Genomic DNA, 23680 nt, shown 5'->3' with positions numbered 1-23680 from the left:
CCCCACCCCCCCTCTCCTCCTCCCCCCCCCCCCCCCCCCCCCACCTCCCCCCGCCCCCCCAGCCCCCCCGCACCCTGCCCCCCCTGCCCGCCCCCCTAGCCCCCCCCCCCCCCCCGCACCCAGTCCGTCTCCCTAGCCCACCCCTGCCAGTTGCCTCCCTGTCCACCTAGCCCCCTATTCCTACCTCCCCTGCACATTCCCCTCCCCCCTGCCCATGCAGGATATTACAGAGAAGGTGGGAGAGCTGCATTATTACAAATATTTATTGAAACACATTTATTTTCAGGTCCCCTGTGACTATGCTGGCATAAGTAATCTCTTCTACATCTGTCTGTGATACATCCTAACCCAAAATGGCATTTGTAGCAACACCAGGTGCTGTGGTGGACCAGACTACGTTAATGAAGAAGTACCTTCAGTTTGTGGCTGCTCTGACGGACAGCAACACACGTGAGTTATTCAGCTTTCTTGTAGGCCCTGGTTAATATTTCCACAGTATAGTAAAAGAATAAGGAAGGAACTTGGAACAGGAATGGGAGGATTGGGTTCATTCAGCCCTGTTCACTTAGATCACGGCTAGTTTGTTATAACAATTTCTGCCTTGATTTATATCTGTCAGTTTCAGTTTTTAAATTTTCTGTTGATACCCCCAATCTCACCAGCTTTTTCATTGCTTTGGGATATTCTAAAATGCTTTACAGTCAATTCTGTGTTGTAAGGTAGGAAATGCAGCAGCCAGCTTGTGCATATGAACTTAGACCTGAGAGCTACATTAGTAATAGTCAGTGAGTAAAGATGTCATAGTTGCAGAAGATCATAAGACTCATCGAGAGAGAGAAAACTGATGGTGGTTTACTCTGAGAGTCATCACACCTCAGGTGAGGTTGAGAAGGAGAGTCCTTCATGGTAATCTCGGCCAGTGTCGGAATTGAACCTGCACTTTTGGAATCTCTGCACAAACCAGCCGTCCAGGTTAGTAATAAGTCACTCTGGGATAATGTACACTAAATGAAATGTGTGAACAATAAAAGACAGGATCAGTGTTGCGTTTTTAAAACAGATGCTGGAGCGTAGAGTAATCTCCTCTAGATTGAAGTGAGTGGATAGCAGCAGTCACCTATCTGATTACTCCTTTCTTTGTAAAACAGTCTGTAGGAAACTGTTGGTTATACTGGAAAAATGACACTTGGAACTTTAATGTGCCAAGAAAAAAAAGTTGTATTTTTTGTATAATTTTAAAAATTATATTTTGGGATTCATTGCCTGAAAGGGTGCTAGAGGTGGGAACTCTCAGCAAAGCTCTTCTGCACTTGGTATTTACCTTGCCTGATGGCTGGATCAGTTATGGACTTATTGATAGAGATTCATTACTTCGATTAATCAGTATCTGTTATTATTGGATAATGTATTTACCAGGAGGGTAAGCAAGGTGAATGGTGATCTTTGTTAGTCTCTTATTTCCTGTACCCCAATGTAGTTGATTGTTAATGGTTTTCTGAAATGGCCGAGCAGACCACCTTATCAGAATAAACTGTTCTACTAAATGGTCCAACGTAACTCACTACGATTACCATGTCCATCTTGTGGTAATGAGGGGATGGGAAATAAATGAGTGGCAACAGCCACCAGGAATTACGGGTTAAAAAAAATAAAGTAACTGCAGAAGCTGGAAATCAGAAACGAAAACTGAAATTGCTGGCAGAGTTTAGTAGGTCTGGCAGCATTCGTCGAGAGTGATCAGAGTTAACATTTCTGGTGACCCTTCTTCAGAACTGATGGTAGTTAGGAAAAAGTTGTTTTTTTTTAAATGCAGAAGGTAGGGTGGGAGGAAGGGGTAAGGAGTAAACGAGAGGTGGAGTTGGAACCTGAAAAGAGTGTTTCTTGTCAGAAACTTCACTTTCTCTTCACTCTGTCTTTGGGCTGTATTTCCACATATCGTATACTCCTTATCCCCCCCAACCCCCACACCACACTCCTGTCTTCTGCATAAAAAATGCTTTTTCCTAGCTACCATCAATTCTGAACAAGGGTCACTGGACCTGAAATGTTAACGCTGATTCTCGTCACAGGAATTATAGGTAGTCTGTTATTTAGAATGTTTTTGGCATTTTGACCTTAGTTTGTATTTTGCAAAGTGGTATGTTATGTTGTGAGTGGCAGTCATTGCTGCCACTCCAGGATGATGAACAGAGGAGTGCTGTTGCATTGTACAGTATACTGGAATGTAGACTCACTATTTACTGTATTGAAGATCACCTTGCTGGAATTGATGTTCATGATTAAGTTTGACTATTGACAATGTTTAAGATTGTGGAAGAATTGAAAGTGCTATTTGTCTCAGGAATACATCAGATTAATCAATTAATTTTCCTTGTTCTTGACTGTGAAGTAGTTTGAGAATGTCTGACTTCCTGCTCATGTAGGATTTTTGGAATAAGAGATGTCATCTTCTCAGTCTGCAGTTGAAGCCTAACCACTTCTTCCAGATAAAACCACAACATGCTACCTGTGCGTCTGTGAGCTCAGCTTTATCCCCGGCCCAATTTTTTTCAATGTTGCACATTTATGAATTAGAGAGGATGATAAAATGTTGGCTCTGACCTGTTGCAGTATAATATGCTGACAACTTCAGGCTTTGTGTTTACAGTGTACTCCTGGGTCCTACCACACTCCAGTGTCAGTGCAGCTAGATTTTCTGTGCTTCCTTCCATTTCTGCTGTCCTACTGTTACAATTTACACCACCTTCACATATCTGATATGTCTTTTATTAATCTTGTCTTTGCCTCATTGTGGCTTGCAAAATTATTAAATTATCTCCTGGTCATCAGCTAAACTCTATATCAAACATTATTTCGTCTCCATAAATCCAGTTTGACTGCACATCCAGATGATTATTTTCTAAATATCCAGTGATCGCATCCTTTGTAATAGAATCTTGTATTTACCCAATTACTGATATCAGACTAACATGTCTGTAGTTCCCGGTTTTCTCTTGTTGCTGCTTTAAATAGTGGGGATACATTTATAACCTTTCAATATTCGTACATAATTAGTAAATTCTTGAATAATACTAAGGCATCTGCTATCCCTGTAGCCATCTATTTTAAAGTGTAGGGTTAAGGGCATTGGGTTCTGGGTTTTTTTTAAAACTCTCAATCACATTAATTTCTCCAATTTCACATTTTACCACTTTTTTTCTTAACTGGTACTAATTTATTTTGGTTCTGCACTCTTACTAGACCCTTGAATATTAATATCAAGAGATGACTTATGTCTTCCGCTGAAGACAGAGTCAGCTTTTATTTAGCTTCCCTGTCACTGTTTTATTTCTTATTACCTATGCCTGGAATAGTCCCACATTTCCTCTAATAATCTTTGCCTTTTTACGTACCTGTAGATTTTTTTTTTGCTGTTTGTATTTATGTTTCATGCTATTTTACATTAATATTCTATTCTCTCTGTTTATCAGTCTGTTGGTCTTCCTTTGCTGAATTCTCCCATGCCTTTGGCTTACAGTTTTCTTAGGCAGCTTTAAAATTCACTTCCTCTGGTCTAATACTAACTTTCACTTCCCTTGTTCACCATGACGCACACTTTCCCAGTTGGTATTTTGCCTTTTAGGAATGTCGGTTTTTAAGCAAAAAGCAAACCATCCATTCTTTCAATGCTAGGCATTAACTATCTGCCATCAAGCTTTTTATTGTATTTTTGCAATTCACCACAGGCAACCTCAGATCTTTGTAATTGCCCTTTTTTTAGAATTAGGACACTACATCTTTTTCAAATTTTGAACATCATTGAACTACATCTTTTTCAAATTTAACGGAAACTTCTATCAATGTATGATCACTGTTCCCCAAAAGGTTCTTTTACAAAAATATTATTAATGAGCCCTTTCTCATTGGAAATTCCAGATCTAGTGTAATGCCAGATCTTGCAAACAGTTATCTTTGTTAATCTCTTGATTTTGAATACATGTTTTAACCTTTCCTTTTAATACCTCTGCTCAAAATAATGTGGGGCCCAAAATTAGATGTACAACTACAGTTGAAGTCTAACCAGAGATTTATGAAGACTTAGATTTAACATTTGTTTCATACTTTCTGCCTGTATTTCTAAAACCTAGTATCCTATGGACATTTTTAAAATGGCATATGGGAAAGGAATTAAAAAATTAAAGTGACTTTGATTCCAGTTATAAAATAGGAAGATGACGTTCAGAACTTTGTTGCTTCATTTCTGAAAAGTTGAAAGCTGTTGATCCTAATTAGCAGAATGAATTGTAGTTTGAGCAGAAGCAAAATGATGGAGACAAATTGCTAGAGCCCTGTCAAATATTTTAGAAGGTAGCTCTGCTTGCTTGTGTGTATGCATCTGTGTGTGAGTGAGTACTTAGTGTGTGAGCTGGTGTGATTGTGATGCTACCTTCTGCTTTGGGCGATGTTAGTAAAACTGATAAGATCTGATTGCTTCTGTCAGACCATTGCTTCAGGAGCAAAACTGACTTTTTCATTTTCAGTCCTAAGTAATTTCTTCATTTTTTTTTTGCAGCTGATGAAACCAAACTGAAAATGATGCAGGAAGTCAGTGAAAATTTTGAGGTAAGTTTCCAGCATTGGTGGTGTTCTTGAGTGTGAAGTTGAAAGTATCTTCTTTGTGATACTTCTGAATTTAAGATATTGTTATGACAGTTTAAAAGACCTGGATAAAGTGAGGAAACAAACTAGAGTGGTAGAGTTCAATAGGGTGACATGGTATTTGTAGCAAGAAATTCACTGTTCAACCCAACTGGGCAATGCCATGTTGGTGTTCCATGCAAGCTTTTTCCACCTCCTCTTCTAGCTCCGTACATATGTCCCTCATGTTCTCCTAGTTTTAGAGTCTTACAGCATAGAATCAGGCCTTTTGGCCAACTATGTTTGTGCTGACCAACAAACACTGACCTATACTAATTCCATTTACCCGCACTAGGTCTATACCCTACTATGCCTTGGCATTTTAAGTGCACACCCAGGTGTTACTTAAATTTTGCAAGAGTACTTGCCTCCACCACCCTCTCGGACAGCATGTTCCATATATTGCCACCTGGGTGAAAAAAATATTTCCTCAGATCTTCTCTAAATCACTGTCCTGTCATCTTAAGCTTGTGCTGTCTAGTCTTACACATGTCTAACATCAGGAAGAGATTCTCATGATCTACTCTGTCTCTCATAATTTTGTATTCCTCAATCAGATCCCTTCTTAGCCTCCTCTAGTCATTTGGCAGTTCTCCTGTGGCCAGAGCAGTATTAAATATTTCTGCCAGGGTCCCAGCAATCTCCTCCCTTGTCTCCCACAGCAACCTAGAATACATTTCTCCAGGTCCTCGGGACTTGTGTACCTTTATGCCTGCTAAAACGTCTAATACCAACTCCTTACTAATCTTATCATGTTCGAGAACATCACCGTCCCAACTGAAATCTCCAGCTACAATTTCTTTCTCCATTGTATATACAGATGAGAAATATTCATTTAAGACCTGACTCACCAGCTTCTGGCTCCATGCACGCATTGCCTCTTGGGTCTCTGATAGCCCCAGTCTTTCCCTGTTAATTTACCTATAAAATGCTTTGAAGTTTTCCTTAATCCTATCTACCAAAGATACTTCATGGCCCCTCTTTGCCCTCTTAATTTCTTTTTTAAGTACCTCTCCCACACATTCTATAGTCCTGAAGTTCCTCTCCTATTTTTAATGCTCTGTACCTAACATATGCTTCCTTCTCTTTCTTTATCAAGCTCTCAATAAACGTTGGCATTCAGGGTTCCCTGGACTTGCTGCCCTTGCCTTTCACTCTTGGAGGAACACAAGTTGTCTGTTACTTCTATGAGTTATATATCTTTAGAATACAGTTTTGGATGTTCAAAGTTTAACAAGCAATTGATACTTATACATACGTTATAATGTTGTATGTTCTGCCAGAGTGAAATTTAAACACGGAAATAGTGGAAGTAATTTATTTGCAAATTAATATTCTTTGTTTAAAGTAATCGTATTGTGCTCATTCATTTTCTTCATCAAAGTTGATGAAATTGAGAATCTTGGTATCACGCTTTGAATAGTTGTAATCTTAGGTTTATTATTCTTGAAGTTTCTTTTTCCTCTATAATATAAGCAATACCTGTAATATCCCTTGTTTGTAGAATGTTACAACTTCACCTCAGTACTCAACTTTCCTGGAACACATCATTCCTCGTTTTCTCACATTCCTGCAAGACGGGGAAGTGCAATTTCTTCAGGAAAAATCTGCCCAGGTATGTGGTGGAAATGCCTTGCAGGATTTTCCACCCCCATTACTTACTTTGCTGCACAGATTGAATAGTCAGATATGCTTTGTATTAAATCATTTTTGTTTATGATGGATATTTAGCACAACAATCAAATGTTTTTTCCAATAAGGAATTTTTTTCCCTTCTCACCATGTTATACATCAGTTCTCCTGTGCAAAGAAAAGCTGTGTAAAAGTAATGCACTTGCATTAATTTAAAGTTTGCTGAGGTTTCTTTACTTTAGGCCACCAGCTGTGAGCTAATAGTTTGTGTGGTAATTAATAGGCTTTCTCAACTATGGCGAACCATCTGTAGAAGGAATTCATAAACGTAAGCTCACCAATTGGTAGGGTGGTAAACGATCATTTTTTTGAACTAGATTTTGGCAGTAAGTTTTGAAACATTTAATGAGCTTGTTTAGAATTTAAACTTCATTGTGTAGGGTTTGACCAAACTCCTTTTTAGGTTCCAACTGTTTTAATACACAAGTTGTAAGCCAGACGTTGTGTTCAGGTTTAAGTAAGGACAAGGCAGTTGCTTTGTGCTTTACTGTGGCAACTAAACATTGGTAGTACATCTGCAAAGTTGATGAATGCATTAAATCTCATGTTTTTCTCATTGTCAAGAAACTTCATGTTCTTTTTTCCATAGTTTTAACAGCATCAAAAATTGAAGTGTTAGAGTTTCTAATTTACCTTGCCTCTGCATGTATTTATCAAGCTTGTACCTTGATGTAATACTTCTCGTTGACCTTGAAGAGTCCATTATCTGTGTAGTTGTTGAAGATAAACAATGCTGGCCTGTAAACAGGAGGCAGATAGAAGATTTTTGGGAAATGATCATGGTGGGAAGGGGTTGGAAAATGAACTAATGTTTTTACTGAGTAAATTATGACCTGCAGTATGCTGCCTGAAAGGTAAGAAGCAGGCTTAACAGTAATTTTTGAAAAGGATCTGAATTGTACTTAGGGACAGAAGAATGTAGGGTTGGAAGAGCAAGCATGTGTGATTAATTGGATAGCTCTTTCAAAGAAGGTGCCAAGTCAGTGAATGAAATAATAACCTCCTAAGTTAGGACCATCACCTTTGAACTGTCACAGCTTATTTTGTCTGGTACACTGATTAAAATAGTGGAGATTTGAGTGCCAGGCTGCTAAGACCACATTTGGAGTGGTTAATTAGTACCTTTTCACTGCAGAATTTTGCAATTTCTCCATGTAAATTTTTTTCTGCACAATAAACCTGTTTATTTTACAGCCAAGACATTCACAAATTATGTTTCTATAAAATTAATTTTTGCAAGACCCAACTGTTTTCTACATTCAGTTTTATTTTCTATTCATTTCGTGGAATGTGGGCGTTGCTGGCTGGCCAGCATTTCTTGCCCATCCCTAGTTGCCCTTGAGAAGGTGGTGGTGAGCTGCCTTCTTGAACCGCTGCATTCCTTCTGCTGTGGGTTGACTCACAATGCTATTAGGGAGGGAATTCCAGGATTTTGACCCAGCGACAGTGAAGGAACAGCGATATGTTTCCAAGTCAGGATGGTGAGTGGCTTGGAGGGGAACTTGGAGGTGGTGGTGTTCCCAGGTATCTGCTGCCCTTGTCCTTCGAGATGGAAGTGGTCATGGGTTTGGAAGGTGCTGTCTGAGGATCTTTGATGAATTTCTGCAGTGCATCTTGTAGATAGTACACATTACTGCTACTGAGCGTCGGTGGTGGAGGGAGTGAATGCTTGTGGGTGTAGTGCCAATCAAGCGGGCTGCTTTGTCCTGGATGGTGTCAAGCTTCTTGAGTGTTGTTGGGGCTGCACTCATTGGGCAAGTGGGGAGTATTCCATCACACTCCTGACTTGTGCCTTGTAGATGGTGGACAAGCTTTGAGGAGTCAGGAGATGAGTTACTTGCTGCAGTATTCCCACCTCCTGGCCTGCTCTTGGCCACTCAGTTAATGTGGTGAGTCCAGTTGAGTTTTTGTAGGAGTTGCTTTAAGTTCTGTGGTGAAGAAGTTGCTTTTCTGTGAATTCTTATGTGCAACTGACCTTCCTGAACTGATTCATTTTTAGCAGTCAATAATCTGCACGTACTGTCAAAATATCGTCACACCATGACATTGATAATAAGAAATAGGGGCAGGAATAGACCATTCAGCTCGTCAAGCCTTCTCTACCATTTAAGGTGGTCATGACTGATCTAACTGTGGTCTTAACTCCCCTTATATTTCTGCCACATAACTCTTCATTTCCTTGGTCATTCAAAAGTCTGTCTAACTTAGCCTTGAATATATTCATTGACTGCTCCTTCATTGCTCCCTGAGAAAGAGAATTCCAAGGACTAGTGACTCTCCGAGGTAATTTCGCATCAGCATTTAGTAGTTAATCTCTTACTTATAAACTCTGCCTCCTAGTTCTCGATTTCCCCCACGCGAGAGAATGTCCTCTCAGCATCTATTCTGCCAGACCCCCTCAGAATCTAGTGTTTCAGTAAAATCATCTTTTCATTCCTCTAAATGCTAAGGTATGTATGTCCACCCTGTTCAACCTTCCTTCATAAGAAGACCATTTCGGATGTTACCAGGACTGAACAATTGCAGTTATGTGTAAAAATTGGATGGGCAGGGGTTGTCTTCCTCAGAACAGAGGATGCTAAGGGGAGATTTGATTGAGGTGCAGAAGATTGTGAGGGGCCTAGATAGAGGGAATGGGATGGAGCTGTTTCCCTTAACGAGAGCCATCGACTAGGGGGTATAGATTTAAAGTGACTGGTGGAAAGATTAGAGGGAAGATGAGGAAATGTTTTTTATAGTCAGAGGGCGCCGGAGTGTGTAACTCTCAGCTTGATAGGTTACTAGAGGTAGAAACCCTCAACTCATTTAGAAAGTATCTGAATGTGCACCTGAAATCCAGGGACATGGACCAAGTGTTAAGAAAATGGGAGTAGACTAAGAGGCCAGTTTCTCGAACAGCAGAAGTGATGGGGAGAGTGACCTCCTTCTATGCTGTAAATGTTTCTACAGTTTCTAAATATTTTAAGAAAGGAGAATGTGCAGATTGTGAGGAGGAGCAGAGGAGTGAAAGTGCATGAATTTCTCCTCTTGAGAACCAGCAATATGATGGTTTGAATGGCCTTTTTCTGTGCTGTTTCAGATTTTGTGATTCTGTTCTCTGCACTGCTTTCCATCAAGTATATCCCTTCTTAAATAAGGACACCAAAACTGCAGACAGTATTGTAGGTATATAGTCACCAATACCCTGTAAAGTAGTAGCAATTTATTCACAATTTTCTGGCAGTTGTTCTTTGAAAGAATCTGTCAATCTATTTTGTAATATTTTGTTTTCTATTAAGTGTGTTTGTGTACAGTGAAACCAGTATTCTTTGCTCTATGGTGAAACTTCTTTTGAAAATTGTATATTTCTAGCAAGTTCGGAAGCTTGTCCTTGAAATCATCCACAGAATTCCAACAAATGAGCATTTGCGTTCCCACACAAAAAATATTTTGTCGGTGATGTTTCGGTTTTTGGAGGTAAGATTTCTTCCATTTTTTTTTTTAGTTTTATGTATGTTTAACCTCTGGCAGTAACTGAGCCTATTTGTAACCAAGGATGTCGTATCTAATGTTTAGTCTTTTGATTCAGGGATTGTTTTCGAATTATTGGTGCCAGCTGTAAAGTGCAGTTTCAGTTCATACGTGATCAAATCTTATCTGTGAACGTAAAAGAAAATTAGCTGGAGGAAGCTTTTTAGCCCCTTGAACCTGTTGCCTTAAGGACAGACAAACTTGCTCAAACATAACGTTCTGATGGACTTGCCGAGAGGATCTATCCCCTTGTGGAGGAAATTTGCACTAGGAGTTGCAGTTTCACAAAAAGGGGTTTCCCCATTGGAGACAAGCAAGATTTTTTTTCTAATGATCATTGGTGGTGGCATTATTCTTCTCAGTGAAGAGTAGAGAGTAGATAATTGATATATTCATGACTGAAACAGGTTTGACAAGGGAGTGGAGGGTGATGGGAAACAGGACATGGGAAGTAGGCAGAGAAGTGGAATCCGGGCCGTTTCAAATTAGTTATGATCTCATTGATTGGAAGCAGTAAGCTAGACAAACTAAATTACTTATTCCTCCGGTTTCTTCATGGCTTATCTACATAAACTCCACCTTTCTGAATCATCCTCATATCAATTATTTCCCTTGGAGCCCAAAAATTCAATGACCAATCTTCACTATACTAGGACACAACAACTACGTATCTAGCTTTACTGGGGTAGAGAATTCCAAAAATTCACAACCCTGAATCAAATCATTTTTCCTCATCTCGTTCTTAAGAGGCAGGCCCCTTTAATGCTGCGATTATGACTTCTAGACTCTCCAGCAAGGAGGACCGTCTTCCCAAAATCTATCTTAACCAAGTTAAGAATTTCATGTTTGTTAGATCACCTCTCATTCTTCCTAATTTTAGGAAATATAGGCCTAGTCTACTCAAATAATCCTCTCACCCTATGAGTTTTAAATAAGAAGGAAGCTGAGGGTGGATAGAGGCTGGCTCTTCTTTTGGATAGTGGCATTGAAATGAAGGTAATTTATCAAATTTGAACTCAGTTGATTAAAAAAGCAAAAGTCCGTGAAAAGTAATTTCATAAAATATGGATTATTAGCTCAAAGTTGAGAATTCAAAATTATGTATAAGAAAAAAAAATTACATTTTTATTTATGCCTTTCATATTCTTGGGATGTCCCAAGGGTTTGTTTTTTGCTGATGAAATACTTTTGAAGTCACTATTGTAATGTAGGAAATGCGTCAGCCAATTCATGCACAACAACTTGCCACAAACAGTGATGTGATTATATCCAGGTAATCTATTCTTTTGACTGAAGAATAAGTATTGGCCAGGACACTGGAAATATCTCCCCCCAACTCGTCTTCAAGAATGGTCTCATAGATCTGTTATGTTCATCTGAGGGGGTACTTGGCAGTTTTTGGTTTAATGCCTCAGTGAACTATGGCATCTCAGACAGTGCAACATTCCCTTAGTGTTGTGAAAAAAGATCCATTTATATTGGACTTTTCGTGATCACCAGATGCCTCGAGTGCTTTATGACTAATAAAAGATTTAAGAAGCACATTTGCTAATGTAGGAAAAGAGGTCGTCATTTTGCACACAGCAAGCTCCCACAAACAGCAATATGATAAGAATGAGATAATCTGTTCTCTTTGTGATTGATTGAGGTGTAAGTATTTGTCAGGACCATGGGGATAACTCCCCTGCTATGGGATATTTTACGCTCACCAGAGAGGGCAGACAGGGCCTCGGATTAATGTCTTCTCTGAAAAATGGCACTTGCAACAGTGCAGCACTTCCTCGATATTGTCTAGGGAGTGTCAGCCCTGGGTTTTTTTATGTTCAAGTCCTGGAGTGGGACATGCGTCCAGAACCTTATGACTCCCTGACAAGAATTCTACTCATTGAGCTAATTGGGGCATTTAAAAACATGTTGAATGCTTAGTTGGGAAATATAGGTTTAAGAAAAGACAGAACACAACGATTAGGTCAGGAGTCACACGACATCAGGTTACAGTTCAACAGGTTTATTTGAAATCACAAGCTTTTGGAATGCTGCTGCTTTATCGGGTGACCAATGGAGGTGTCGGTGTTGGACTATAATGTGGTGTCATATGACTCCTGACTTTGTCCACCCGAGTCCAACATCAGCACCTCCACGTCATGACAAAGTTTAGGAGCAGAGATGATTCACTTAATGCATGCCTGTGTGGTTGACTGGGCAACCTCTGTACCTGTGATCTTCTTGTTTCCCGATTCATGTCTACAGTCATGGTATACCATGTATGTAAAGCCAAATATAGGGTCATTCTGTCATTTACAAGCAGATGTGGGATTTATCCCTTTAATTTCAGAAACACAGGAGTTGCTGTATTTACAAATAAATTAGGCTAAAGATTAGCTGGAATGAAGCATGGTATGGAATGTTCTTATGTGAAATTGTATCTTCAGCTCAGTTTTGGGTATCATTCAAGCCTAAATCTATTGAAACATCCCGTAACTGAGGAACTTTGTTTGTTTAATTACAACTGTTTTACTTGGAATAAAAGTGTAGGTGAGAGGGAGTAAAATTTTGAAACCGTTATAATCCCTGTTAATTAATGTGTTACTGCATTTCCACCATTTCCTTACTATAGGTTGAGAATGAAGAGAATGTACTTATTTGCCTTCGAATAATCATTGAATTACATAAACAATTCCGACCGCCAATCACACAGGAAGTAAGTACCCTTGCTTGAAATACCAGATGTTTTAAAATGTATAGATTTATTAGTTTGTATGGTTTATTTTACTGAGCTGCCTTCAGTTTCAAATGAGAATCTCCAGACACTTTTTTTGAGTAATTGTTAAAATGAACCTTCTTTTAAAAACAGATCTTAGGACTTTGAGAAGCTCTGGTTCAGTTTTATAATGGCCCTGTCTAATGAACACAGCTATAATGTGGACATAATTTTGTTAATGCTGTGTCTGTTTTATTGCAGATTCACCACTTCCTTGATTTTGTGAAGCAGATTTATAACGACCTACCGAAAGTTGTGGTATGTAGCATGCTGTGGATTTTTCTTTAAAATCTCTGGCCACTGCTAGGAAGGATAATGAATTTTTGATTTCTCCTTCTAGACACGATATTTTGAGAAGCCCCAAGCGATCGCTGATAACACTGTTCCTTCTCCAGAGATGGTTGGCATGATCACTCAGGTCGTAGTTAAGACCAATCCTGAGCGAGAGGACAGTGAGTCAAGAACAGTGAGTTGATCTGTTGATAGTTCGCATGTTCTTTCACTTCGATGACTAGGCTTGCATCTCTCAGATCGACAGATTCAAGCATTCTCTTCTGCCTATGATCCTGTGTCAATGTGTGCTTGTGATATTAACATGTATTTCTAAAAATGAAAAAAAGCAGGTAAGTCTGCAAAGTTGGCCTGCTGGATTGCTACATTCTTTAAATATAAAACCAACACTCTGTGTATTTAACATTAATTCTTAACACAGTGAATCTATTTACTTCAAAATGACGGTTGTTAGTTAAATAAAATAAAATTGGTTGATTTTAATTTTAATAGATGTAGGTGTTCCTCCCAAAGCAGCCTTTGTGGAGAATATTCTAAATTAGTGTTGTACTATTGCAATTTCCTATATTAATTGAATGTCTTGTGCTTTGTATAAAATACTTATGTCTTTCAGCATACCATAATTCCAAGAGGCTCCCTCTCTCTGAAGGTATTGGCTGAGCTTCCAATCATTGTTGTTCTCATGTATCAGGTAATTGTTGTAATGTATAGTTACCATAGTGGGAGAGGCTCATTTTGAATCTGAATGCTTGGGACATTGCCCCACTTAGGTTCTGGTGTAGATTTAATTAGCTCAGCACCCAGACAGCATCTAGCTTTTCTGTTGTTCTTGGTTAATTCTGTTCTTTACTATTCTATTCTTCTGCAAAATCTTCTCTTCTGCCCCCCACCCTTCCCTTGGTCTTTACAGCTCTTCCAGCTGAGTATTTGTTTTCCGAGCACTTATATCTGTTTGACAGTGTCCCAGTTTTGCTGAATCACGCGAGACTGTCCCATACCCCTTAATTCACTATTTCCCTTCTCCTTTCTAGTGCTTAAGCTGTTTAAATATTTTGTTTTAACTTACCAGCCATCCAAGAAGTGAATTCCTGAATTAAGGTGAAATCTAGGAATGTAAGTGCCGTCAGTTGGTAGATCTGATATGACGAACACACGCAGCACTGATTTTAGCTAATTCAGTCAGCATTTACTCACTTATCCACATCATTGGACAATACTGCTTGTCCTGGCCTAGCCCCTAATAACAGCTCCAGCCCCAGACTGCTTGTCTTCAATTTGCTGAGTGTAAAGGCCTGACAGAAATTCCGTGTGAAGAGGCCATTTCTGCCATATAGGAAATCCATATCTATGTGAATGGTGAAGTAAATCTGTACTATTGTGATTACCACTTTCTGTGAACCAGTCAATCTGCTTGTGCTCATGGGAGAGGGTATGCTGCAGCTGGAAGTCTATTATCCACCCCTTGCCAGAGAAAGGCATCTTGAACAAGGAGTTGCATATGAATAGAGGTAGATTATTTCAACTCATTAGCTTTCCCCAGTAGCAGAGCCACAGGCTGATGATGGCTTCCACTAACGCTGCTTCCTTCAAGGAACCTGTTTGTTATTTGTTCTTGGGGTCTGTATGTTCCTGGCAAGACTAGTGTTTACTGTCCATCACTAATTGTGTCAGGGCAGGTGGTAGCGAACCCAAAGGCTGAAGAGATGGAGAAGGTGCTAGTTGTAGGGTTGCTGTGCAGTGATCCAGCATTGCTGTTAGTTTGCTTTCTGCTGGCAAATTAACTATGATTTGCCAGTGAATTTTGAGAGTAATTCACTTCATCTTCCTCCAACCCTTTTCCACATCCAGCAAACATTTACTGTAATCCCTTTCAAAGTCATGAATCAGACTGAGATTCCTCCGAGGTATTACTTAGTTTCCTCCCCTGGTTGGCAGCTAAAATTGGATGTATAGTATAGTCCAAATCACATTCGTGATGCTGCTTTTAGTGCGGCTAGTGATATACACTGTTATTTTGTAAAAGGAATAATTTAAAATCAATCAGCACTCCCTTCCCATACAATATAATTGTTGTTTTCCCCTTACATTGCTACTTCTTCCTAATTGTTCCAATGAGTACAAATTGAAAGACTTTGACAAAATGTCTTTTTTTAAACAATTGCCAAAATCTATAGAAATTATGAATAATGATACTAAGGGACTGGCGTTAGTCTACATAAATCCACTAATGTTCATGTTTCATTTCAGCTGTACAAGCAGAGTATACACAATGTTGTATCTGATTTTGTGCCGTTGATTATGAGCACTATCATGCTGCAGGTTACACCCCAAGCAAGGTAAGCATTATTTGTCTGGGTGGTGCAGTAGACTGCATGCATTTGATTGGTTTTGTTCTGCAAATTTTTATTTGCTGTCTGAGCATGTGCTTAAAATAACTTGAGAAGGGGCCTTATAGCAAAAACCCACATGATACAATGAGGAGTTGCTATGGATAGATGAACAAATATAGGTTGATTTGACTGATGAACAGCTTTGGTGTTCCATTGGAAAACCTTCATACCATAAGGCCACAATGTTGGTATAGTGCTTTGTGGTTTGTAAATGATGAAAAGTTCAATGATGGTCAGAATCTTGATATAGAACCCTTCTAGTTTGTGTGCTGATTCAGAAGACCTCTATACCTGGTAATGGGCACTTGAGTTATTGCGAGTGAAGCTGATTCTTGGTACTTAGTGAAGTGGTGTATTCAGATGGTGTCTGCAGCTTTGGAGATCTTATGTTCAGAAGCTCAGACGTTTCCTCTTCTAGTTCTCAAATCTCTCATTCCTTTTCCCTTTTGTTTGTTGCTAATTGTTAATGGGAGATCCTACCCCACTACCTCTTCCTCCAAAAACACATTTTGTTATGTCCTGTTTGAAATCATTTTGCCTTTAATGGTGTTGAACAGAGTATGGGAATGGTTGAAGGGTTGATGCCCTGCCAAACTTGGGGATGGCACGGTGGCTCAGTGGTTAGCATTGCTGCCTCACGGCACCAGGGATCCAGGTTCGATTCCACCCTTAGGTGACTGTCTGTGTGGCGTTTGCACATTCTCCCCGTGTCTGTGTGGGTGTCCTCTGGGTGCTCCGGTTTCCTCCCACAGTCCAAAGATGTGCAGGCTAGGTGGATTGGCCATGCTAAATTGCCCATAGTGTTCAGGGATGTGGAGCTTAGGTGGTTGTAGGGCGATGGGTCGGTGTGGACTTGTTGGGCTGAAAGGCCTGTTTCCACACTGTAGGGATTCTATGATCTATGATCAAACTCCAAACAAACCTTTGGGTTCTTCACACCAAAGACTGAGTAACCTGCATTTGTAGACTGGAGGAGGAGGAAGCCTTTGGAGAAGATGTTTAAAAAATTTGTTCCTTTTTTTGTGAGATGTGGGCATCGCAGGCTGGGCCAGCGTTTATTGCCCATCTCTAGTCACCCTTGAGAAGGTGGTGGTGAGGTGCCTTCTTGAACTGCTGTAGTCCATCAATTTCTGTTGTTACCAAGTGAGTCCCCAAAGTTGTTTCAATTCAGTTAACAATTAATTTTCAGTTAGAATTTTTGCATTTAGCTGGTAAGAGCTAGAAGTAAATAACTTGGCTGGTGCATCCATCAAAGGAATAATCAAATTTTGGTAACTGCCTCAGAGGCTTTAAAAATTTTTGACAGTCAAAATAAAGTTCAGAGTGTGCAAACTAAAATATCGATAGAAAAAAAAGTTGCTGGAAAGACTCAGCAGGCCTGGCAGCATCTGTGAAGAGAAATCCGTTAACGTTTCGGGTCAGGTGACCCTACCTCCAATACTTTTGTGAACCATTTCTGAATGGTCATGAATATAAATCATCGGTCATTAATGTTGTAAACATTTGATATTAAACTGGATGGGTCACTCATTCTCAACGGAGCAAAATTTATAGATTTTTTTTTTGTGTGTAATAGTTATCAAAAATTGAAGTATGCTGGGCTCTGCTACACCATGATGTGTTCAGTTGCAACTCTGACTGGAATGCCATGTTGTATTCAGACTGTCAGGCCATTTTCTGTGTTGGTCTTTGAGCTTTATGGCTATCTAAGCATCAAGACTCCTCTTTTTTTCCCTGCACTGAAGCTTGTCGTTTTGCTGCGTCGGAATACCGATGTGCTAACTGTTAGTGCAACTGATTCCTGCACTGAAAGACGTTCTATATATCACAGCAGTCATTGAGACTTCAAATAGTGGGGTTTAGGGATTGGTACTGGACTGTCTGCTTTTAGACCTGTGATAGGTAACAGAATAAGATCTTGAAGCTCACTGACAAAAACATTTGGAACACTGTTTGTTATGACATTGGGAATGGTTGGTTATTGTCAAGGTTAACCTTGAATTATTTGCTTTAAAATGCAGATAATTTTATGAGCCGTATTTATAGTCCCTTAAGTACTCGAACAGAATCAGTTTTGTGATGTGTTACACAACGCCGCATCATTGTAACACTAACACTTTAGCACAACTACATGAAATTTACTTGATTTAAAATGACTTGATTAAAAAGCACCCTTTCTTAATTTTGTATAAATTGACTAGTTTCTTATTTCACTAAAAGGTGAATATTTTCAAATTTAGAGATCTGGATCTGAAAGGATATACTTTTTATTGTAGGCAAAATAAACTTTACAACAAGGAGCTATATGCTGACTTCATTGCTGCACAGATTAAAACATTGTCCTTTCTTGCTTACATCATAAGAATTTATCAGGTATGTTTCTTTCTAATGGCCTATAGTTTGATTTTAAAAGGACAAGAAAGATCTTGCCAGTAATATCCTTTTCTCTTTAGGATTTGGTTGGAAAGTATTCACAACAAATGGTGAAAGGAATGTTACAATTGCTGTCTAACTGTCCTTCTGAAACTGCCCATCTACGGAAGGAGCTGCTAATTGCAGCCAAGCACATTCTGACTACCGATCTTCGTAACCGTATGTAGTTTTTGTGCTGAGTGCATTTGGAAAGTCCTACTGGAACATTGTTAAGCTGATATTGAGACTGAACAGTCAAAGGTAGTGTGGAATGCAGATTGTTTTAGTTGGGAGAGCACAGACCTTCATGTTTCAAGTAATTTTCTCTTCCTCCCCACTTTCACTCTATTTTCTCCTATCTCCATAATTACATCTTGAGTGGGTGGAAGATCTCAATCTAGGCCTTGATTGTTTTTCTTTGAGCCAAATTTTAGGAGGAGTTTGGAACCCACTTTATGACTTTCCTTCTATGTCATGGTTTTGGTGGGTGCCAACCTCTACTCCATGCAGTAGCATAGCTGGATTTGTTGGAATACAACTCTGTTGTCATTGCCCGGTTTATTATTACCCCTCTGTGGTGTTGTCTTTCCAGAAATAGTGCTAGAATGATATAACTGGCTGAAGGTGAGGGTTTATGTTATCTGTTAGACTTGTTCTCTTTCTCATAAGTGGTGAAGTGAACTTCTAAATGAGAGGCTGCAGTCTCTTAATCATTAGCCAGCATGGTAGTTAGTGTTTACTTTGTACAATTAGATATTTACTGTGCTGGACAATAGGAGCTCTGTAAATATGTTGGCATAATATAATTGTATTAATGTTTCACAAGAGAAAAGTTGATGATGTTTAATTAGTTTTATGTTTTCATTAATGAGGGAGAATTGGTGGCTGTCTGCATAATACCAATCATTTGTTTTACAGAATTCATTCCATGCATGGATAAGCTATTTGATGAATCTGTGCTAATAGGCTCAGGGTACACAGCTCGGGAAACGCTGAGGTAGGCAATCACTCCAGTGCACTGGAAATATACTGGGGCATTTAATTAAATAGTGCCTGCACATAAAAGGAAAATGCTACCAGCGACTTGACCGCAGAAAGCGTTATGCATTTAAAGTTGCCATAATTCAGGATTCTACATTGTTGCTTAAATGCTGACATTTTGTACAGTTTCACCTTCCTTGACACTTTAATGTGACTATACTTCCACGTGTATGTTTAGAATCTCATTATGAGCATTTAACTCCAACACTGTCACCTTCTAATTTTACCTTATGACCTATTTTGTGTAAAGGTGTTTTGCTATTTTCTTGAGTTTTTAAAAGAGAGAGTTCAAATTTCCGTAATACAGTTTAAAAGTGCTGAATGGAAAGGGGATGAATTGGAGCATTTTGTTTAGCATTAGCATCTGTGACCAGTGCTGCTAACCTAGAAGTAGACTCAACCCCTCTTGTTTGCGCTAGCAATTTCTCTTTGTAGATTGTCATAAGCTGGAATAGGTATAGAGTTACATGGACACTGTGCAGAAAGTTGTAATTCTGTTACAAATTTTTTACTTTCTTTGAAATAGACCTCTGGCCTACAGCACTCTGGCTGACCTGGTGCATCACGTCCGTCAACATCTTCCTCTGAATGATCTGGCCCTTGCCGTTCAACTATTTGCAAAGAATATAGATGATGAATCATTGCCCAGCAGCATCCAAACAATGTCTTGCAAACTTCTGTTGAACCTTGTGGATTGCATTCGTTCGAAAAGCGAGCAGGAGAATGGGAATGGAAGAGATATTCTGATGAGAATGTTGGAGGTACCTGGTTAAATTACACTGAATTTTAAAAATGATTACTCTGTCACAGAAAATTTCTGCTCTTGGTGTCATGGGAATTACATTACTTGTGAATAAGGGGAATAGGAAAAATAAGGGCAGCATGGATAACTCCACATGAAAAAGAAAAAGTGGCCAGTGACTTGACTGTAGATAACTTTAAAATTGCGACGAATAATGTCTGCTTATTTGAGCCCAGTGGTCCCTTATTTGGCTTTACCTTTAAGCTGACAGTTGGGCTTTTCTCTCTGCATCATTCCATAGGGAGAGCAATTTGTACTGTTTTCAAAGCTTTGCATCTTTACTGATTCTCTATTAACTTTGTCTGTTTATAAATTCCTATGTAAATATTTCTAATAGAACTGCCTGTGTGAAATTGTTATCATGTAATTGTCCCCTTCTGCCACCGGTGACGCTGTAAAGCCTTAGACTTTCATGTCCCTGCTCCTCAGCCTGTACTGTGAATAAGAATTCTCTAATTGCTGTATGTAAATTATTCTATTTAATTATATATGCAAATTATAACTACAGAAAAAGTACTGATTATTAGCTAGGTACTATGAGCTTTTGAACTTGCTGTTTAAAAAATTCATTTCTTGTCCTACTCCACTCATGTAAAGGAAGGAGGTGAGATCATTACTCAGTGATGCTCATTCTCTTGCTTTTCATCTCTGTCCAATGCTGCGTGTCTCGTACTCTGTGTGCTTTGTCATTGACTTTAGATATCTTGTTTTGAAATGAGCTGAGAAGGCATCTGATGGTAACTGCATGTTCATTTAGTATTCAGATGGTGGGTATTAATTGAGGATTCATTAGGGTTCCTCTGTGCATGACCAGACTCAAACCAGTCGTTAGTTTTGGAAATTCATGCTTATAATGCATGTAAATAAAACTTTGTGTGTTTGAAGGTTAGGCTCCAGTTCTATCCTTCAGCACCTGAAACCTTGGAATTCCTTTATTCATTCACAGGATGAGGGCGTTGCTGGTGAGGCAGCATTTATTGCCCATCCCTAATTGCCCAGAGGGCCGTTAACAGTCAACCACATTGCTGTGAGTTCTGGAGTCACATGTAGGTCAGACCAGGTAAAGATGGCAGTTTTCTTCCCTAAAGGACATTAGTGAAACAGATGGGTTTTTCCAAAAATCGACAATGGATTCTTGGTCATCGTTAGATTCTTAATTCCAGATTTTGATTTTGAATTCAAATTCCACCATCTGACGTGCCAGCATTCAAAGCTGGGTCCCCAGAACGTTATCTGGGTCTATAGATTAACAGTCCAGCGATAATACCACTAGGCCATTGCCTCCCCATATTGGATATCTGTCTTGGAGAAAATGATGAAATTGCAATTTTCCTTTTCACTCATGGAACTGATAAGTTGTTAAAGTTGACAATCTAACTAATGTGTGTTTTGTGGAAAAGTAGGGGTGGGTTGCGGGGATGTTTTAAAAAAAAAAAAATGCAAAATTTCATATTTTCTGTATGCCCCATTGGTTCTAGGTCTTTGTACTGAAGTTTCACACCATTTCTCGCTATCAGTTGTCCACCATTTTTAAGAAGTGCAAGCCACAGTCTGAGCTGACAGCCACAGAAGCTCCCATTGCGGCAGCTCAAGCAACTCCAACACAATCTGTTCCCCCTCCTGCCCCACCGACACCCACTCTCCCTGTACCAGCCTTAGACAAACATGGGGATAAAGAAAAAGAGGAAAAGCAGACCTTCCAAGTGTCTGACTGCCGCAGCTTGGTGAAGACATTGGTATGTGGGGTGAAGACAATTACATGGGGCATAACTTCATGTAAAGCACCAGGAGGTAAGATCAGTACTAAGTATTCATTATGTTGCTTTTCATCTCTGTCTAATACTGCATTCTCACACTTCAGAAGTTGAGTATTTTATGAAAAATCACTAACTTGCTTTGAGAATCCCATGATGTAATCACTTCCATAGGTGACTGAAGACATGGTCACCAAAGACTTAAACTCTGATTTCCTCTCCATTTACCTCTCCACCCTTGTCTTTTAAATTGCTCCTCAAAATGTTTGTTTAGCCAAGCTTTGGTTACCTGTCCTAATGGGGCTTAGTGTTGGATTGTATTTAGTAATGGATCCTTCGAAACACTTAGGGATATTTTGCTGCTTTAGAAGTATGCAGTAGTATTATTGAAAAGCATTGATTTTTGTTTTTAGGTAGTTAGAGTTGTCTGACTTATTTGTCATCAGATATGAATATCCAAACTGGGGAAAAGTAGTGATAGAGAAGTAATGTTTGTGCCAGAATTAAGCATTTTGTTAATAGTGAGGAATTGTTCAGTTAGTACTTGTAGTACATGCCAGCTAGTGGCGCTGATGAGCATTTTCTAAACATTAAATTCTGTGTAATAATTCGATAAAATTATTTCAAAACTGGTGGTGTGCTAATGGGAACTGTATTATAAATGCTCTGTTTGTGAGATCATGAAGTGCAGTCTTAAGGATTATTTCTTTTTCTATTCCTTAGAGGCATCCTTTATTCCCAATAAGCAGTTACAGCCAAAAGAAACACAAATTTATATCAAGCTGGTTAAATATGCAATGCAGGCTTTGGATATTTATCAGGTATAGTATTAGAATTGTTTTTTGATAAGGTTATTTTGATTTGTCAGTGGTTTATATGGTTTGATCTCTGTCAGTGAAGCCCAAACAGCAGCTTCATGTCTCCCATGCCCTGCCAACCACACTGTTGAAGCCTCAATGACTTGGCTCTATTGTCTGGCTCATTTTCTTTTTTTCCTCATTGGTGAATAACTCGTAAAACACGACAACAAATACTTCTGTCAGTAATCTGATAGATTAGTGCTGGCATGGGATTAAACTGTACTTGCAAACTCAAAGAATGATATATACTGCATGGTGGGGTGAACTGATGGCTAGGATTGGTCATTGGATGCTGAACCATGGTGTCTTGGTTGGCTGGAAACTACTTGATGAGGACAGCCATACGTTTTGAGCAATTTTCAGTTGCTTTAGTGAAAGCATTTGAAATGTTCAAAATACTATTTTATTAATTCTGCAATTTGGCCACATTCCTATGGACTCTATAAAATTGTGATTATGGTTGTAATTAATTGACCTTTTAATAATTGTATACAGCTTAATGTTTCACGGCTATGCAGCATTTAGTTAAGAATGTTCAGTGGAAGGGTTGAGGAAGTTGGGAAAATCCAGCAGATATTTATTTAAACATAACAATTTTAATCAATCTCTGGCTTCAGGTGCAAATTGCTGGGAATGGACAAACATACATTCGAGTGGCCAATTGCCAGACTGTGAGGATGAAGGAAGAGAAGGAGGTTTTGGAGCACTTTGCTGGTGTTTTCACTATGATGAATCCTTTGACATTTAAGGAGATCTTTCAAACAACCGTACCATACATGGTTGAAAGGATTTCAAAAAACTATGCTCTTCAGGTGACAAGCATTCTCTTGTACCTTTTTAATGAAAGTTTTTAGCCAAATGTAAGTGTAAGAAAATGTATTTTAGCAATTGGGAAAGAATTCACAGTAAAACAAAAGCAAAGTACTTCAGGTGCATCTGAAATAAAATCAAAAAAATACTGCGAAACACTTAACAGGTACCTGTGAAGGTAAAAGTGGAGTCAGGATTCAGGTTGATGATCTTCCATCTGTATCTAAAATGTTTAGGCACATGATATTGAGAAGATTTGTTAGAATTTTTTCATAAATGCAAAGAAAATTTTGATCTTGGAGTGTTTTAATCCAAGTGCTCCAAGTAACTCCAAGCCCCTGTCACCTGTAGGTGACCTTAATATGCGAGAATTCTCCATTTACGATGGAGAGTGATGTAACTGATTTGGAGACTAAACTAAACTAAACTGCAATGATATGAGGCACGAGGTGGCTATGCTAAATTGGGGACCCTTACTTGAAGGGATGATGGTGCAGAGGCCAAAGCAAACATTTAATGAGCACGTAGATGAACTGCAACAAATTGTTCATTCCTGTCTCGTACAAAACTAAAATAGGAAGGGTGATGTGACTGTGCAGAGCAAGAAAAGTTAGGAGATGGTATTAGATCTCAGTAAGGAGGCAGACCTGAGGCTTGAAAGCTGTTTAGAATTCAGCAAA

The 23680-nt window shown here is 39.1% G+C and overlaps 1 protein-coding gene across 1 annotated transcript in view; it reads left to right on the top strand.

Annotated features, from left to right (window-relative positions):
• Positions 1-202: 202 nt before the first annotated feature.
• The window catches only part of LOC109911874 (transformation/transcription domain-associated protein), a 206307-nt gene continuing 182829 nt past the window's right edge, over positions 203-23680 (top strand). Inside the window, exons 1-16 of the mRNA XM_048609696.1 lie at positions 203-450; positions 4553-4602; positions 6182-6292; positions 9721-9825; positions 12497-12580; positions 12842-12898; positions 12981-13106; positions 13545-13622; positions 15179-15267; positions 17598-17694; positions 17775-17913; positions 18652-18730; positions 19301-19535; positions 21055-21367; positions 22054-22151; positions 22808-23002. Coding sequence (XP_048465653.1) covers positions 354-450; positions 4553-4602; positions 6182-6292; positions 9721-9825; positions 12497-12580; positions 12842-12898; positions 12981-13106; positions 13545-13622; positions 15179-15267; positions 17598-17694; positions 17775-17913; positions 18652-18730; positions 19301-19535; positions 21055-21367; positions 22054-22151; positions 22808-23002 — 1953 coding nt within the window. The 5' untranslated portion in view covers positions 203-353. The remainder of the gene's footprint in view (positions 451-4552; positions 4603-6181; positions 6293-9720; positions 9826-12496; positions 12581-12841; positions 12899-12980; positions 13107-13544; positions 13623-15178; positions 15268-17597; positions 17695-17774; positions 17914-18651; positions 18731-19300; positions 19536-21054; positions 21368-22053; positions 22152-22807; positions 23003-23680) is intronic.

The sequence above is a fragment of the Rhincodon typus genome, chromosome 21, assembly GCF_021869965.1.
Source record: "Rhincodon typus isolate 14 chromosome 21, sRhiTyp1.1, whole genome shotgun sequence".
In the NCBI taxonomy this organism is placed as follows: domain Eukaryota; kingdom Metazoa; phylum Chordata; class Chondrichthyes; order Orectolobiformes; family Rhincodontidae; genus Rhincodon; species Rhincodon typus.
This window is presented reverse-complemented; position numbering and strand designations above follow the sequence as displayed.